The sequence below is a fragment of the Corvus moneduloides genome, chromosome 16, assembly GCF_009650955.1.
Source record: "Corvus moneduloides isolate bCorMon1 chromosome 16, bCorMon1.pri, whole genome shotgun sequence".
Lineage (NCBI taxonomy): Eukaryota > Metazoa > Chordata > Aves > Passeriformes > Corvidae > Corvus > Corvus moneduloides.
The window spans coordinates 9,047,885-9,067,089 of record NC_045491.1 but is presented as its reverse complement, the minus strand read 5'-3'; the positions used below and the strand labels follow the sequence as shown (position 1 = coordinate 9,067,089).

The following is a 19,205-nucleotide window of genomic DNA, read 5'->3' as shown; positions in this document are numbered from 1 at the left end:
CTGTGGCCATGGTCACCATGGTATGGCCATGGTCACTGTGCTATGGCTGGGGACACCACAGTACAGCCAGGATACCTTGTCCTTTCCAGGGTCGCTGTGCTGTTCCAAGAATTACCATCCTACAGTGACCATGCTGCTCTGGGGATAGCGTGCCATGGGCAGGGGTGGGCTGTCCTTGCAAGAGTCACCATCCTATGCCAGGGTCGCCAGGCAATGGCAAAGGCTGCCTGTGCTATGGCCCTTTAAGTAGCTGGGCTGTTGGCAGGAGGGCGATGCCACGGCCCGGAGCGCTGGGAGGTCACCACGCTACTCAGCTCACCTCTGCTGTGGACACTGACCCCAAGATAAACACCCCTTCTGTGCCCAGACCCCCAGAAAGAGTGGCTGTCACCCTTTGGGGATCCTCAGAGGCCCTGCAGCCGGGAGGGCTCTCCCAGGGGCTGTGGAGAGAACAGAGGGGAAGGTTTGGCAGCTGCTCTTTGCTGTTGCACACCCACAGCTGGTGCAAGAAAAGGGAAGTGAAAATGGATGGGGCTGACCTCTTGCTTCCCTCATGCATGGAAGGAGGCGCCCAGAGCTACTTTGGGACGAGAGGAGGCCAAGCCCCATCCCTGCTCCCTCCCCGTGGACAGCAGGAAGGAGGAAAAAGAACCTTAGAGGGAAACCCTCGATTACTGCGGAGGGAGTTCCCCCCGCGGCTCCAGGACCATCTCCTGAGTTAGTTTTCACAGCGCCGCGATGCTGATCCCGGTTCCATAGATACCGATGCCATGACAACTCTGACATCATCCCTGCTTCGGACGGGAGCTGCAGGGAAAGGCGCAGGGAGGAGGAGCACGCACGCCCTGCTGGCAGGGGGCTGTGGGGCTGGGGGCTTCTCTCGGCCCCAGCACAGCTCTCGTCCCGCCCCACTGCCCCTGCAGCTCCATTCCCCATGCAGGGACCGTGTCACTGCCACAGCACACGGGGTACCTGTGCGCCAGGTGTGTTCCAGCCCTCACACACGATGCAGTCACCGGGTGAAGGATTCCTGTGTGCTGGGTCCTGTTTCCAGCTCCTTTTGGCCTTTTGCAGCTCTGTCAGTCTGTTCTTTCTGGCAGGTTGGGATCAGGATTTAACTGTTAAAGCTCATGATGATGCCATGCAGATTTTCTCAATTACAGGTGAGTCATCATCTCTCCAGGTCTATTTCTGACTCCCAGCAGGAAAAGCAGAATCCAGCCCTCCATTCCTCAATGTCACCAGCTCAGTAACCATCACATTTTACTAGGCAAAAATGAAATGGCCTCGAAGAGAACAGCGGGTTGGTCCCTCCTGCTTTCTGCTGGCAGGATGGCTCATGGAGCTGGCCAGGGATGGTACCCCAGTGCCAAGAGCATCATTGCCAGCTCATCCCTGAATTGCAGGTCAGGAACAAAGACCAAATTAACTTGAAGGGATTACCCGAGGTGGGATTTTCAATCAGCTTCAGCAGTTTAGAAGCAGCTGTTTCAGCATCCTCAAAAATCAGTTTCATGGTCTGGGAACAAACCACCCCAAATCCATCAGCCCAGAGTTCCACATGATGGCAAGGGCTGCCTTGCTCCTCGAGGGTGGCCAGTGCCAGGGAGGCAGTGTGTTCCAGGGATACTGCACAGGGAATCAGCTGGACCTCTGGGGTCTGCTCCTGATTTTCCAATGACATTGGGAAAGACACTTCTTTCTCCCTCTTTCTAACGTATCTTGCCCAGCTCATCTGTCCCAACTGGAACAGGCATATTTTGGACAATGCAAAGCACAAGGGGCCAGGACACTGCCTGAACTGAAATCCCTGCTCCTAAACTTGTCCTTTCTTTGGGGTTCATCCCCCCAACTTCTGCTGTGTGCAGTGTTTATATAATCGTTTCCCACATCACGGGGTGCCAGTTTTCTTCCCCTGCTACAGCTCAGATAAAGCACAGGAGGTATCTCCAGCCCACATACGAAGTGTCTTTCTGTCTCACTTCCTATTGCTGCAAATCAACAGATACACAGAGCCAGCCAATAATGGGGAAGGATATTGTACCTTCCACATTTTCCCTATCAAATGGAGAACAGCAGCATTTGGAAATGGCACTTCTCAGAACATTTGTTCAGTTTGAACAAGTTTTGTCTGCATTTACCATTCCCACAGGATTTCAGGGACAGGGAACAAACAGAGCAGCACACAGACAACTGCCCAAGATCTGTTCATGTTTTTATTTTACACAAGTTTAATTAAAGGTAGTGGGAAACCTGTATTCATTTTCTGCTTCTTCTAGTCATGCCAACTTCTCATCTTTTGTCTCTATCAGAAAAAAGCCATCAGGTTTTCTCAGGGCTAAGTGTGGAGACATGACAACCTGGAGGAAATAATATACGAGGCTTTCTCCTTCAAAACCTGTTCCAGTCAGCCCTACCCACTCAGCCAAGGGCTGGGATCAGGACCCTTTAGGTACTGGAAGGGGCTCCAAGGCCTTCTCTTCTCCAGGCTGGGCGCCCTCAGCTCTCCCAGCCTGGCTCCAGAGCAGAGGGGCTCCAGCCCCGTGATCAGTGACCTCCTCTGACCTCGCTCCAACAGATCCACATCTTCCTTGTGCGTGGGGCCCCAGAGCTGGACAGAGTGCTCCAGGTGGGAAAAGCAATGTGAAACCGCCTTGTTCTGGGAGCAGCTCCAGCAATGTGTGTTTGGAGTGAAGCAATCCCAACGTGCAGGACACAGCCTGGTGGCAGTGCCTGGCCTGAGGGAGCCGGACGGGCTCCAGACATGGATTCCAGCCACCGACTTCAGCAGCTCCCTGCAGTCTGACCCTGCCCTGGCACGGGCATGGGTGGGAAAACAGCTTGTGCTTCACATTCCCTGGGCAGCAGGCTTGAAGCAACACTTTGACAGATGTTCATGTAGTTGTTGCTCTGAAATGCTTTGCTTGCCATTCATTAGAGCTCGGCTGATGCTGCTTTCAGCCATTAGGAAAACGAGAGTTGATGGGAATATTGAGAGGAGCTTAGAAGTCCATAGGGCCCAGTGGCAGAGTGAATGGGCTTCCTGATGAGCAATACCTTAGCCCACTATCACTAGAAAGCTCTTCATGCCTTCCACCCTAAGAGATCCAAAAATACCTGGTTGCTCATCCACTTGTGAAACATTTCTCAGGTGGGATTCAGCACTTACTGTACACGGATAAACCCAGGATCAGTGTGCCAGAAAAAAATGTGGAAAACTTTACCAACTGAGATCACTGAGGGAAGATTGGGATAACAGAACTCAGTGAGCTGAGGTAGCATTGCTTTTGAACAGGGGAGTTGGTATCTCAGTGCTTGCGTAAAACCCAAACTGAACCAAACCCCAAAGGGTTTCAAAACGCCTCTCAGTGGTGCAGCCATGGCCTCAATGGCTCAGGACGGAACTTGGTATCTGCTCCTCCAAATATTTCACAGCATGAAAAGTTTGGGGGTTTTGGCAAACCAGAATCTAATCTGATTCAGCCACTGCTCCCCACGTGGGGAGGAGCTTGAAAAAGAGGAATAAGGTCTCTTGCTGTTCCCCAAACTGGCCTGCTTAGGAACACACCAGCAAGTCCCATTGTGCTGGGGGCGTGCCAGCCAACAGCTGACTTTGGTGCTTGTCACCTGCAGCTGTGGTACAGGTGAGCAGAGCTGACAGGGACAAGCCATAGTGGATGTGAAGATCTTCCACAGCTCTCACTTGAGCTACATCAAGCTTTGCTGCCAAAATACACTGAAAATAAGAAAAGCTTTGTTTCTTGACTGAACATAACCCTAACAGGTCCTCAGATTCATGAGCAGGATGGAACCCAATGGAAAAGAGATCTGTGAGATGGATGGAGATGAGGGATTTCATAACTATGAACGCTATCAGGCCCAGGCCTGTGCAGCACAAACACATTGAAACAGCCTCCCTGAAAGAGATTTTCATCTAAATAGGAAATACATGCAAAGGCTGCCCTAACAGCTATTTTTACCCCCCTTCTGCAGAAGTGGAAGTGTGGCTGCAGAAGATGAAGTGACTTACCTGGTGTCTGGCAGGAAGCTCATGAGTAAAAAAGAATGGAATTTTGATCTCTCGAGCCTCCAGCCACATGCTCTGGACATGTGGGCCTTGTCTTCTATACCTCAGATATCTTTTACCCCATCTAAGCAGCAGAACATGAGGCACAGTCACAGAATCCAATTTTCTTATGCACATGTGGATGGAAAAAGCAGGGAAAGCCCAGCTTTTCCTGACCATACTCAGAATTCACAAGGCAAGTCTCCATCCAGTACTGGAACTTGAGCTTAGAACTAAAGCTTAGTGTTCTGGGAACATGGAAGCTGTGAGGGGCTGCATGAAACAGCTGCCTAGTGGGACAAACATTAAATTAACTCAGCTGTTTTCTTTCTCACTGATCTCCTAACCCAAAGCAAAACTCCCGTGAAACTCTGTGGGATTTCTTCCTACCTTTTCCCATGCAGAGCAAAGCAGCTGACAACAATGCCCAGGAACTTGGATCCCTTCTCTGCCTGTCCATGACTGCTGTGTATTGTTTCCTGTACCCACCTCTGGTCTGTGCAGGAGGCCTGTGTAAGAAAGTCATGTTACAAAATTATCCAGTGAAATTAACTCACGTTTTTTAATCTGTTAATAATAAAAAAAAGCCAGAACATCTCCATATATGAACAGTTATGGGCTGAAGATCAGGTAGGAAATATGCTGGAAACAGCATCCAGAGTTTTATTCTGCTTCCAAGAGCAGATTTTAGCTGGAGGCAGAGGAACAACACATCCCTCGTTTAGGTAATTATACAACAGGTTTGCACACTAGTTTGAAAAGTAACTGAAGGCACCAAAATCTCCTCTCAAAATCACAGGAAAGGGAGTAGGATGAGGTAAAACATTCGGTATCTGAAGCAGTCTGTTCCAGAGAAGAGATGGAAAAGTCAACGAAATGCAAAGAAATACACGGAAATACGTGGAAATACATCCTCTGTTGCCCTCTACTGTTGGGCTGGTCAGATGTAAAGGGAATTTCCCCGGTAGCTCCCCGTGGGAAGCACACGGCAGCCACAAACAGAAGCCAAGGAGCATCACGGCATGTGCTGTATGAGAGGGAAAACTGGGACCAGGAAGGGGCTTCTGGATTTGGAGTGCTCGGGAGGAAAACCATCACCCTGCACGAGCACAGCACGTGGAAGTGGAGGGCACCTTTCCATGGGAAGCAAGGGCAGAACTGGGCAGGTCCCAGTGCCACCGTCGGGGTGCCAGCCCATGCCAGGTGCTGAGCCCAGAGAAATGCCAGCAGAACTTTGCGGGCTGGATCAGCCACCCCTCAGCAGGACTGTCACATGCCAAGGAGAACACAACGGTTTCAAAGCTTGGCAAGCGCTGGTGTGGCTCATCAAGACTTGGGAGTTGACTTGGATGATCCCTGTGGGTCCCTTCCAGCTCAGGATATTCTGTGATTCTACTTGTGGGAATGTTTAGAGCAATTATAAAGATTCAGAACTGACAGCAAAATCAGGTCCATCTGAGTTGGGTTTTTTTTTACATGCATCAGCACAGAGAAGGGCACCAAACCCCATTTATCCTCAGCAAACCACCTCTGTTCCACAGTGTTGCAGAAGAGGCCAACTATTATCATCCCTCAGCTCCCTGCACTGTGATTAACACCTGAACTGAACGTTGGCCAGCCTGGAATCAGGATTTGGTGTTCATCAACACTTCCCTGTGGGACAGATCCAGATCAGTGCCCCAGCTGGTCCCAAGGCTGACCCTCATCCCCTTGGATTACATTTTAACTCATATGTCTCCATGCCATTACCTGGAGTTTGCTTTCCTTGTTTTATTACTTTCCCTGTTACACTACAAAATCAAGATCTGACTTCACATGACCTTGTTGGCTGTGCTAAATCCTGACTACACAAAATACTGAACAGCTCCTCTCCATCCTTCAGACAAAAACCCTGAGCAGCCATTCCAGGAATGGAATGAAACCCCAACAAAATCAGTGCTCACAGGGAGGGGAAAAAACCCCCTAAAAAATCCAAACTCTCCCCTCTCCAAGCCCATAAAACTCCAACAGGAAGAATCTCCCACACTGCCTGGAACGGGCTGAAGCAAAAGACAAAACGAGAAAACAAAGCAGCTCTTGGGAATCCTACGGTAAACAGGAGCCTGCGTACACCCAACGCACTGCAAAGGAACAGCTAATCCCTGGAAAAATGTCAAAGGCACAGGACTGCTTCTGCCAACATCTGCAAGTCTGTCTGCCATCCATGGAGCAAACTATTCCCTCAGGGTTCCCTGCTCTTTGCATTTGGGGAGGGAATAAAAAAAAAAGGAAGGAAAAAAGTGAAGTACAGCTCGAATGCAAACCAGTGCATGAAAACAGTGAGGAATTTGGGAAGCTGCAAGGTAAGTCAGGTACCTGTCACACAGCAATGGCTCTTGAGCAAGGTCCCACAAGCTCCTTGGGCAGCACCTGCTCCTGGCTCTGCTCTTCCTCACAAGGGTTCCTCGTATGGAGAAGAAGCAGCTTCCCCGTTCCAGGAAATGGGATTATAAACACTGCCCTTCAGTGATGCCACCCTGCTCCAAATCAGCGAGAGCTGAGCTACTCCCAACTCTAATGCTGCCCCTCACGCTGTCAGCAAATCAAAAAATCACTGGAATGCCATAAAAATTCCCACTGTTCCCCATATAAAAAAAAGTCCGACCTGACAGGACGTGCTGTACAAATTCCTGCATTTTTGTAGGGCCAACAGAGAATTGCACCAATTCAACAGCACAACAGGAAAGGACCAGGAGCAGCCCCACGTTATCTGATCAAGCAACACAGAATCACACAACCTTACCTGAGCCACCAAACTATAACATATACATATAAATATATATATATATATATATATCTTGTTTTATATATATAACAGTAGTATCTTGGCATGCAGCGTTTAGACCCACCAGCACAGCATGATCCCTTTTCCTAAGATCCCATGCAGTTGGAACCAGGAATGAACTTGGTTGCTTTATTATTTTTACATCAACAGGAAATATAATTTGAATACAGAGATTTTTAAAACTAGACTTAATCAAGTGCATTTAGTAGAGAATTCACAATTTTCTGTACATGAGTATGAATACCTCCAATGGAAATTCCTTACCCAAGACTAAGTCTCACGGTACAGATGAGCAGCAGAACAAATCCCCCCACTCCTCACATGGTCGAGTGCACAGAGATGAGGCTACGCCTGAGAAACAACTAATCAGAGCTCTTCTGCCAAGCCAAAACCATGAGAGAACAGAGTGCAAGCACACATTTTATCAAATGGCCACTTGGCAAAGATAGAAACTGCCCTAAAAGCATCCTGGCAGCCACAGCTGGTGGCCTCGTTTTTAGGCAGCACTTGCTAAAGACACTGACTTCAGCTTGAAGGCTTTTCCCTACCACTGCCAGGACAGGACAGGCTTTTCCTCCTGCACTCCAACACCACCTCTCTGAACCACACAAAGTGACCAGAACGTGTTGGATACATCCTCACTTCCCTCTCTACACTCAGGGAGTGGACACGTGTGGTGGGAGGTTCCCCATGTCCCTGCTGGTCCCTGAGCCCTGGCCAGCACATCCTGGGACTGGCACAGGGCACTGCAACTCCCCAGCCTGGTCCCCTGACAGTATGAAGGTGACAAGGGATGAGACAGATGTTTCATCAACCTGCTCATTTGCACTGAAGCAACTGAGGGAGAAATATCATCTGCTCCGTGGGCGAGGAAATTGTCACAGAGAACAGTTGAGGGCAGATTGGAATGGAAGAACACAAAATTCCTCCTTTAGCACAACCAAATCCAGAGGGAAACGCCTGCCCACACCCCCAGTTGCTAAAAGTGTCCTGACAGAACTGACTCATTTGGGTCCTGCTTGTAAAAAAGAAGGGCTGCAGCCCTTTTGTTGGTTCTCTCCACTCTAGTGGACCCCAATGGGCTTTGTTTTGGGGACTGAATTTATTACCAAAAGACAAAAGCCAGGAGCTGGGATTTACGTGTCCTAAGAACCTCAACATGGCGATAGGGAAATTTTCTGAGCTTGAATGACACCTTCAGTCACACTCTTTATGCAGTACCTTTCATCAGTTCATTTGGGGTTGTGTCCAGAAATGTTACTACATAGAAAGTTCAGAAACCATTAGTCCATAAAAGTCTCATACTCATTTTACAGACCTAACTTGAAAGGACTTGCCCGTGCCACAAAATATTAAATTGTGTTTTCAAAGGTGTTACTGGCTCTCCAGCCACTAAAAAGCCCCACACACAATGGTATGAGGACCAAAGTCTCAGATAAGAGGTGCCGTTGCTCTAATTACAGCGGCATCATTAACATTTCCAGTCAAAACTTGCGAAAAACTCCAAGGGTAAATCACAGGTGTGCTGTGGGGCATGAGATAAGGAAGCTCAATAAAACATGCAAGAAAACCTCAGCAGGAAACACGGAAGGAAAGAAAAAAAACCTGCTGTTGTCAGGGTTTGTGCAAACTTCTCCCAGCCAGGAGTGCAGGAAGGGATGAGGTCACGACCTACGTGAAGAACTTGAAATGATTTTTGACTCTGTTTTGCAACTGTCTCCTTTTATAAAGAGATGTGTTAGATGCATTGTGGTGTAAATGTATTTATAGTGCTACTTCCCTGGAATCTGAATTCACACTTAGGTATCCATAGAGGGATGCAGCTGAGCCAGGAAAACCCAGAGCCTGGGTTCTGCCCAGTTCCTACAGAGGGAACCAACCTGAGGGGCTCCTGTGTGTCCCTGTGCAATAAAAACTGGGCAAAGCTCACACCACAGTCCTCAGCAGGACGCAAACACTGCAAAGTCATTTTTTAGAGAGATTTTTAGCTTGGAACAACATCAGAATATCAACCAGGCCAGCAAGTACCAATCAGGAATTTCATCTCAGAAACAACCATATGCCAAACAAAGCTGAATATGCTTCATTACAAAAATTCTCCATCTCTTTTCATGACAAAGATTCACACCAGAAACAAAGAGGTGATTTGCTTTAAGAATAAGTAGTTCCATAGAACTTACCACCAAATCACTTCTGGATCTAAAGAAAATTACCAATCCATTTAAAATATTTGCATTTCATTTTTAAATATCATTTCAATATTTAAATGGATGCTTTGCTCCATTCCTCAGATGAGGAGTTTGTTTTGCCCTTCCCTTTCTGCAGTGTCTTCTGACGTGATAAGCTGAAACACAAAACCAAACTGAGAAATCTGGGGTCCATGATTTTAGCGTTTAAATTAAATGTACCTGCCCTCAGGACTTTTATCAAAGGAATTGGATGCAAAAGTAACAACAAACGTTGGAGATCCTGGAAAGAGAAATCCAGGGGTACAGACTTGGCACAAAACCCAGCATGAGTTTTCTCCATGAGAAAAACAGAAATGAAAATTACAATTAATCAGATGCATTTTCTAAACATCAGGGCAACGCCAGCAGAAAACACCACTGTGTTCAGGGAAAATGAATTCCACACACAAAAATAAGCAAATGCCCCCAAAATCAGGAAATGTCATAATGAAATGAGTTTGTCAGTGACTCAATCTCAGAGGTTTCTGGCAATTCCCATGTCAAATGTAAGGCCTCAACCCCTCAGGTAATACTTTACTGGTACTATTTATCAAAATATTACTGGGATAGGATTTTCAAATCTCCTTTTGGCATTGGTTCGGCTCTGAATCAGTCCCACACAAACAGAGTTACTGACTCCCACTGTCCCTGCAGCGACTCCACATGGATTGAACTGCTCTGCTGGATTCCCAGAGCAACCCCTCCGGGTTAATCACAGCTCCCGTCCTTCCAGCCGTCCCTCCAGCGCTCATCCACCCGGGAGCAGTCGAATTCTGGCTTCCCCAGCTTCCTGTTCACATCATTGTGGAGGAGACACAGCCACTGGGAGAAGTTACTCCTGGCGCTCGTATCGGGTTGGTTTGTCCGTAATCTGCAAACAGGAAAAGGGAAACAAATGTTATTTCTTCATAGTTACCAAATTCAATACCCAAAGCAAGCACAGAGTCCCAGAGAGTGCACAGGGAGATCAATAATTATCACCAGTTCTCTATATTGGCTGCAGGTTGGTTTCATTCACTTCCTGGTCTTGGCAACTGGAAAAGACACAGGAGTCAAAACTTATCTATGATAAAAAGCAAAACCACCAGTGTTCATCAAAACACTGAATTAAAATTGTAAAAAAAGAATAAATTAAGAAATTGAGGAGGTATTTTTCCCAGTGACGCCTACTAAGTTAATAATTAGATTTCAAACTTTTTTTGCCCGTTCAACTGGAAAATTATTTGCAACTTCTGAGAAAGACACTGAGAGCAGCAGAAAACTTTATCACAGAATCCTGGAATGGTTTGGGTTGGAATGGACTTTAAAGGTCACCTCATTCCAATCCCCTGGCATGGGCAGGGACACCTTCTATTAGATCAACCACCACAGCCCATTTCAGTCTTTGCATCCACTACTGAGAATGCCAATACAGGGCATTTTTGAGGGTAGAAGATCACTTGCCTCCTGAAAACCAAATTATTCTAAGTCCCAGTCTAATTCCACAACTGCTCACAAGCCCAGTTTGAACCAGAAAACTCTGAAATTGCCTCAGGTGGCCTTGGAGGCAGCACAGAACCCAACAGCATGAGGACAGGTGTTTGTTTTTTGCGTAACTGTATCAGCGATTGATGCAACAATGGAAGAAACCAGCTCAGGTAGCTACAAACCCCAAGTGAAGGAAGAGTTCCTGATATGCAAACTAGCTGCTGCAGCCCAGCACTTCTGGCAAGCCCCTCCAGCACAAAAACCTGCGGAGGCCACTCACCTTTCCCTCAGATCTTCAAAAAACCCACTGAGGAAACCCACCTTTCTCCCACATCCTCAAAAAACCTGCTGAGGCCACTCACCTCTCCCTCAGGTCCTCTGCGCAGTGCTCACAGGGGTAGAACTTGGAGAAGAGGTTGATGAAGTCCCTCATGTCCTTCTGCTGTTCCCCGGAGGGCTGGTCGGGGTAGTAGGCGGCCATGGTGTGCAGCAAGGCCCAGCTGCTGCGGCCCAGCTGCTCGCTGTCCAGGGGACAGTCTGGAGGGGGCTCCTTCTCCTCCGCAACCGCCACATCCTGCAGCGGGACACAGGGGTGTGAGGGGACACCGGGGCTTGGTAGGGAAACAGCCCTTTTGCGCTGGGTGGGAAGGTGAGATGGAGGGAACAGGTCCTTCACATCTTTTCTGGGACGTGGCAGAATTCCTCTCACACCTTCTGAGGGGACACTGCAGAGCCCCCCTCGCACCTTCAATCGGAACATGGCAAAGCCCCCCTCACACCCTCAGTGGGGACAAGGCAAAGGCCCTTTCACACCCTCAGGGGGGCCAATGGCAGAGCCCCTCGCACCCGGGAAGAAGATGGAGACCCCCTTCCCATTCCCACTGCGGGGAACCCTGTCCCCGCCTCCTTCACACCCTGAAGGGAATACGCAGCCTCATCCCACTTGAGGGGGCAGGATGGAGGACTGAGGGAGCTCTGCAGGGGCTGGGGATCGCCAGGCGTTCCAGGGGAGGCTCCCGCCGCCCGTCCCGCGGAAAAGCCGCGCCTCACCGCGCCGCCCGGGGCCGTCTGCTTCCTCTGCTCGCGGAGCCAGCTCTTGAAATCCGTGCAGGCTCGGCACGGCTTCTTGGGCGGCTCCCCCGCCCCGCCATGCGGGACGGCGAAGGGGAAGGAGAAGGAGCCGCTGTCGGTACCCGGGAAGGGCGCAGAACGCCGACCCGAGCGACCCTCACTGGGCGCCGCCATGTTGGCACCGCGGTGCAGGACGGGCCGGGGCGGCGCCATTCCCACCCGGGCGCTGTGAGGGCGATCGGTCCCGCCACACACCAGGGTTCCATTTCTGGTGTGCTATTACCAAAAACCAGCAGCAAACTCTGTGTTTAAATACTGTGTGTGAGCAGAACAGGGAAGGGTTGCTTTACATGGGACTCCTGCCTGTGCTCCCTCGCGTTTCGCTTCACATCGCCCCTCGGGTATGATGGGTCTGTGCACACCCTCAGGGTGGGCGCAGGGATCCTCTCAGCGGGAGGCTGAAGGGGGTCTCCGTCTGTTTCCCCGCTGTGTGAGGAGGGTTCTGCCATGTTCCCTCGGAAGGTGTCAGAGCAGTTCCTCTCATATGATCCTCCCAAATAAGGACAAAAATACGTATAAATATACATACACATGGGGCCTGGAGCATCTCTGTGATGAGCAGAGACTGCGGGAGCTGGGCCTGGTCAGTACGGAGAAGGGAAGGCTGAGGGGGATCCCATCAATCCATACAAATCTCTCCCAGGGCTGTCAGAGGATGGTGCCAGACTGTTGAGTGACAGGATGAGGAGCAATGGCCAGAAATTAAAACATAGCAAGTTCCACCACAACATAAAGAAGAACTTCTTTCCATGATGGTGGCAGAACACTGGAACAGCTGCCCAGGGAGGGTGTGGAGTCTCCCTCTCTGGAGACATCCCAAACCCACCTGGACATGTTCCTGTGTCACCTGCTCCAGGTGACCCTGCCTGGGCAGGGGGCTGGACTGGATGATCTCTTCCAAACTCAACTATTCTGGGATTCTGCGATGTGTAGATACTGTGTGTGGCAGAGGCCATGGCGCACAGCAGCTCTCCTTCGTGCCAGCAGTGCCGACAGGCACCTCAGTGTTCTCTCCAGCACAATCACACAATCAACAGGGCGATTTTATGGACAAACAAATGGATAACTCCATTCAACCCATGCTCCTCTATTGCAACATGACCATATGGAGTTCTACGTGTTTTTAACACCTGTCACATGCTTGTAAATCCATCTTGAGGGAGGATTTTCCTCTTTCTGAGAGTGTTGGCACGTGTCACACCAAGGCAGGCACTGCCTCAGAGTGGCTGGGTTCCTCAGGGTGATGGAGAGCCAGACCTGTCCCCAGGGCCTTGGTCTTGAGTGGACATTTGGCATTTCTTTTATTCCCAGAGAGCCACAGGCTTGTGAGCACATGAGGGTGGTGACCCAGCTCCTGGGCAATGGTCCAGCCTGGCATCAGACTTTGGATCCTGCTCTTTCACCCCTTGGAAACATTAATTAGCTGCGGCCTTGAGAAATTATTAATGGAGGTCAGAGGGTGAAAATTTGGAGAGTGGCACAGACTTGCTCTCATCCTCCTTTTTGGCTTGATTCTGTCATGCTCTTAAAGGTTTGAGAGCCACAAGATAAGTCTCCTACCGTGAACAATGTGAATATTGTATCCACTTCAACTTTTCTCCTGTTCATCACCTGTAGGTCAAGTGAAAAATACTATTATTTTGCTTAATGCAAACAAATGTATGTCTGGGATGGAGGTGGACCAAAATGTCACCTTATATAATTAACACAGTGTGGTGTAAAATGTTTATTAGAAAAAGCATCAATTTAGAGAAAACCCTTAAAAACTTGCCCTCAAAAATATTTCAACACTTGGTGTGTTTCATGTGGAAATGGCTGAGCTGTCTCCTGCTCTGTGGAGCACTAAGCTGATGGTCTGGATCTCCATGTTGGGGTTTCTGTTTACCAGTGCTCCTTTATTTCTATTTATTTGCAATTTCATGGGAATGTTTCTTTGCTGATATTCGTGAGGGAGGGAGAAGACGTGAGTAACTGGTAGGAACTGCTGGAATGGCTTTGTCTAAAGTTGTAGACAACTATAAATTTCACACACAAAGGAAAGATCAAGTAGGGACAGCAACATTTTTATGTCTGTTTTCCTTGCCCACCAATAAATGTTTTAACTGATGCTCGTGAGCTCATTAATTTTTGTAAAATCAGGAAAAACGAGAATGAGATACCAAGGGAATTTCCTCCAGAGCTTTATTGTTTGGTCTTCAAGCAATTAAATAGTTGCCAAGATGTTTCCAAGTCACAGCAATCTCCTGGCTTGGCCGTTAGCAGACTGCTTCCTTGACAGTGATTTCATTTATGGAGTCCATTAAAATATCAGCATTTTTATTGAAAAGGAAAAAACTCATAGCCTGGAAGGAGGCTGTTGGTTCCAGAGATTTGTGCTCCACATTGCTCCCCTCATCCCTTTCCTGCTGGGCTGTAGGAGCAGAGCTGGCCCTTTAGGAAAATGTCCTCCCAGTTTTGTCCACTTGCCCTCAGGTCCAGCATCAGCTTGGATTTCAAAGTTAAAAAAATAGAGAAATGCTCAAATTCAAGTCAGAACAAGAAAACTCACTGTCTCTAAATGAAACCAAGTGCGGAGCCAAATTAGTTCCATCCAAAGGAAGGAATGTGATGCAGAGCTGAGGAGCAATGAGGGAACATTCCCTCCTGTTCCCTTTGGACAGCCATAACCCACCCACCCTTCTGCTCCCAGCACTGATTTAGGAGCTGGAGTGTGCTAGAGCCTGTTACCAAACAAACTCCTCACACAGATTGGATCTGAGGGAGGAATTCTTCCCTTTGCGGGGTGGAGAGGCCCTGGCACAGGGTGCCCAGAGAAGCTGTGGCTGCCCCTGGATCCCTGGGAGTGTCCAAGGCCAGGCTGGATGGGGCTTGGAGCAACTTGGGATAGTGGAAGGTGTCCCTGCCCAGGGCTCCTGGGCCCAGGTGCTGCCAGCAATGCACCTATTTTCAGTTACTGGCATCTGTGAGACTGAGCCCACTGAAGTTGCTGATGTCACTGAGTATGTCCCTCTTCCTCAGAGCCACGCCTGGAATGGGGCAGCTCAGGGGGTGATGACAGCAATCACCAGGAAGCAGCAGTAAAACCCATACTGGAGAGAATAAAAGGCTGTGTTTGCCTTTCTCAGAGGTGTTTGATCTTCTGCTCTTACCTTTGCACCTGCTAAACAATAACTGGGAAGAGGCAGCTGACAGTGGGGCTTGGGGAAGGAAGAAGAAATGGGGCTGGATACCCTCCCTGCCCCTCTGAGCCCTGCAAAATCCATGACACAGGAACCCTCACAGTGGGCTTGGACAAGGACAAAGGTCCCATCCTAAATACAGCCCCTGAGCAAAGCAGGGTGACCTCAAGGAGGGGTGGCTCTGAGGAGAAGAGACACATGAAAAAATGATCCCGAGGAGGGATGATCCCAAGGAGGCTTCACACAACTCTTTCCCAGCAGTGTGACCCCAGGTTCCTGCAGGTTGGTCATTTATGGACTGGGACAAGGAATAATATTCTCAGAGCCTTCTTCATTTGGGAATCTAAACACCACTGAATATTCAGTAATTTATTTAAAGTTTTAAATAAGGCAACTGGAATAGGTTGCCCAGAGAGGTCCTGGCTGCCCCTGGATCCCTGGAAGTGCCCAAGGCCAGGCTGGATGGGGCTTGGAGCAGCCTGGGATAGTGGAAGGTGTCCCTGCCCCTGGCAGGGGGTGGCACTGGATGGACTTTAAGGTCCTTTCAACCCAAACCATTCCATGATTCTATGATTTTTTTGGGGGGAAAATTTACCCTGTGCCTCTCAGGATCCTTACCAAGTGTTTTACCAAGTGTTTTTGTGATGGTTTTGTAGGTAGTTCCAGCTGAATGTAACAGTTTCCCTCTGCAGGGGAATACAGCAGGAAGCTGTCTTGTATTTACACGTAAGGATGTGAGCCTAAAGTCTGACCAGTGACAAGCCAGCACCAGGAATTAGTCACAGACTTGTTTGAGAAATTACAGCCAACTAGGAAATAGCAACAACAACCAAAAAAGATGTTTATTTCTAGGTAACTGAACCATATCTCTGCTTGCGTACACTACATCACCTGCAAAATCTCCCAAAAGTATAAAGTATTATCCCCCAGATATCAGGAAGGAGCCTGCAGCCTCCCTGCCAGGGAATGGGTGAGATGCTGATCTCAGTCAGATCCATCCAGAACTGCTGAAATGTGTTCAGAACAGTCTGAAGTGTAAGACTGAGCACAAGGCACTGCCTTGCTCAAATCTAGGCATCTACACTAGACATTGAGTTTGCTCTTTTAAAGTTGGTGCCATTTTTATGTGTGGATCCTCTTGCTGATTAAAATGAGAATCCATGAGTAATGGTGTATATATTGGCAATGGCAGGGGCAGGGAGAAAACCAAATTATTTCTTCAGATTGGTTCAGATGGTCCTGTTTGTGTCATGCTCCAATCTGTCTCCTCCTTCTCAGACCCACTCTGACCATCCCTCGAATCAGTTAATCCATTCTGAGGATAAACACAGCAAAATTGGGGGTTCCTTTTGTGTTCTTGAAAAATGAAGCACAAAGTCTTCAGTGAGCAGCTCCTGTTCCTCTCGGCTTTGCAAAAGGAGAGTGGCCCCTGATTTGGGGTGATTCCCTTTTGCCACAAGGAGGTCAAAGGAAGTCAACAGGAAGTCCCCTTCAGTGGAAGCTGTAGGTTACGGACGGGTTCGGTCGGGACGGAGACGGAGAGATCTCTATAGGCAGGTCTTGGGACACAGTCGGTTTATTGTAAAGGCGTGGGTATAGGGGCACTGCTCAGAGCTGCCAGACTCAGCTCTGAGCAGGCCCAAGAGAGTAAGCAGGTGAGAGAGAGAGAGAGGGTGTAAGAGCAAGAGTGGAAGTAAGGAAGGAAAGGAATGAAGTGGAAGTGTCTGAAGTCCTGGTTACAATACAATAAATCATCTTCTGTACTGAATATTCTAATTGTCACTAACCAATCTAGTACAAGATACAAATCCTATAGCATTTACATACAGCCTATAAGAGTTCTTATATTACCATAGAGTGTTACATCTTAACTTCTAAAAACTACTCTTTGGACCCCTTCTGCTGAGCTAGTAGGGTCTGCTCTGACCCTTGGACCTGTTTGCAAGCAGAGGGTATTGTTCCATCAAGAGGGGTTTATCTTCAGTGGCCATACCATTGTTTTCCAGTTGTTCAGTAACTAAGACCTGGTATTTCAAAAGTGGCTTTCATTTCGATGTTGCCTGTAGTTTTCATATTCCCAAAATCTTTTGTCAGGCAATCATATTTACAATGCTTTTCTGTTTCATCTTCCCCAACATAAGAGGTTTTCCTCAGGTAACAGTTGCTATGTTTTGACTCATTAAGAATTAAATATTAATGAAAGAACAACTCCTTCCACATTACTCTTCTCCCACCAGGATTTTGAGTGAAGATTGAATCTGGTTTTCTCGGGTTTCTGAGGGGGACAAGGAACACAAGTTGCAGTCTTTGCTCTGAAATACAGGTGAACTTTTACCCAGAGCTGCTGGTGCTGGTGGAATCCCCAGGAGAGATAAGGCACTGTATATACTCTGCTGCTCAACGGCCGTGGGGAATGAGGAAAGAGTGGGATGAGCATCTCTGACTAATCTGGAAGGAACACAACGGTCTTGTCTCTGATCAAGTTACTACATTTAGCATGAAGTAAGAACAGATTTTGCCCAAGTGAAAACAGTATTTCTCCATGTTCACTGGTGCTTGCTGCGCTTGCTTTTGGCTGTACTGGTGTTGCTGGGATTTTCCCCTGCTGGATTTGGGAATGTGTAAGGCAGGCTGTGCACTGCAGAGTCTCAAACCCCCTTGGAAACTCAACCCTGCTTTTCTTCTTCCTTCACATCCCATTCCTGGGTCCCAACATGTCCACACAGCGCTGGCCTTGTGGCACACACATCAAACACCACTTTTTCCTGAGAAAATGGTTCAGGAAACCTCCTCTTGCAGTAGCTTAAGTTACATTCTCACTCTTTCTGGAAGATTCCCTCTTGAATCACACTTTTATCCTCTCCATAACCTTAGGAAAACACATCACTCTTATAAAACAACTATGAAATGATTGGAACAAGTGCTTGGTAAACAGGAGCCCATCCGCTGTGCGTGCCCCAGGCAGCGAGCAAACCTCCTGTGACAGGCAGAGCTCTCTCTGGGCTGGGTGAGGCCATCCCAAGGGCTTTGCAAAGAAAATCACCCGTTGGGAGTGAGGTTTGAGGGAGTTTGATGCGATGCTGTGATTTTGGATCCTGAAATAAAGCTGCCTGTGAACAATGAGTGACCCCCTGCACTGAAGAGGGATGTGCACCTTAGGAAGCTTCTGTGATGGAGAGAGAGAGGACTGAGCTGCTGCCTGGGCTCAAAGAGTTGCTGAATTGAGTCTGCCACAGAAAAATGCTTTAGTGCCTGCAGCAGCAGCTGAAATTAGGATGAAATTAAATACTTTCTTCTGGAGTAGTTACTGCAAAATCTCTCATCTCAGCCTGTGTGAAAGTTCAACTGCTTCCTTTGTTCATGAGGTGAAGGAGACTTTTGTCAACTCCAGTGTCTGGGTTTTCATTATCCTTTTTAAATAAAGCTCTGTTTCTCTATTTATTGAAAGTCTAAAACCTCTTTGTACTTTTAAAATCGGCTTTTAGCATCTGGGCTTTTCATTAAAGGTGCTGATAGGTCTTGTGTCATCGCAGGTGACCTTCAAGAACAGTAAAGGGCAGGTTTTGATCCTGAAGGTGAGTGAGGGAAAGATGAAGCTTTTCCACTAGCTTTGTTCCAGGCCCCCCTTGGCTGTGCTCACAGCTCCTTTCTGTATCTCTTCCTCACAGCTGCAGTGTCCTGAGGGTGGTTTGAGGACTTTTCCTCTCTTTGCCTTTCCTGTGCGGGGTGTAGAATGAGAAATCCCTGATGCAGAGTCCTACATATCATCAGCCTTGAGGGGCAGAGGTCAACCACCAGCCCAGACACGACTTCTGTGTGTGGAAAAGGATGTTCATAACACAGATCCTTCTCTCCAAGCATTTGGGACAAGGCTGTTTCTTGTTAGAATTGGAAAATGGCTCAGAGGGAGCTGGAGAGGAGCAGCCTGTGGCTGTCCCTGAGCATCTGTGCACTCAGATTCTGCTTCTACTGAAGTTACTCCTGATCCACACTGAAATGAAAAGACAAGCAGAGCATCAGTGTTTATTTGTTATGGATGGGAAGCTGATCTTGGAATGGAAATACTCAGTGGGACAGCCCTGGTGATATGGGCTTTCCTGCAGTCTCTGGATGACCTCCTTTGTCTTCCCAGTCATGGACAATCTGGGCAGGCAGTCTGGTGTGACTCCCTGTGACAATGCCTTAGTCACCTGCCATGACACAAACATGTTTCTGAGCAGCTGTTTATGGCCAGAGTGATGCTCCTTGAGTAGCAGAGCTTCACCTGGGTGGGGTGCAGGAGGCTTTCTTGGAGCAGAATTATGGGAGTT

General features: G+C 48.4%; 1 protein-coding gene across 1 annotated transcript; it reads right to left on the bottom strand.

The window, feature by feature from the left end:
• Nucleotides 1-7,005: 7,005 nt before the first annotated feature.
• Nucleotides 7,006-11,869, bottom strand: GFER (growth factor, augmenter of liver regeneration). The gene is made up of 3 exons (XM_032126161.1): nt 11,636-11,869; nt 10,948-11,159; nt 7,006-9,989 (listed from the first exon to the last, which is right to left on the bottom strand). Exons 1-3 carry the CDS (start codon nt 11,867-11,869, stop codon nt 9,827-9,829), a joined length of 609 nt encoding a protein of 202 aa, XP_031982052.1. The 3' UTR covers nt 7,006-9,826.
• Nucleotides 11,870-19,205: the final 7,336 nt, after the last annotated feature.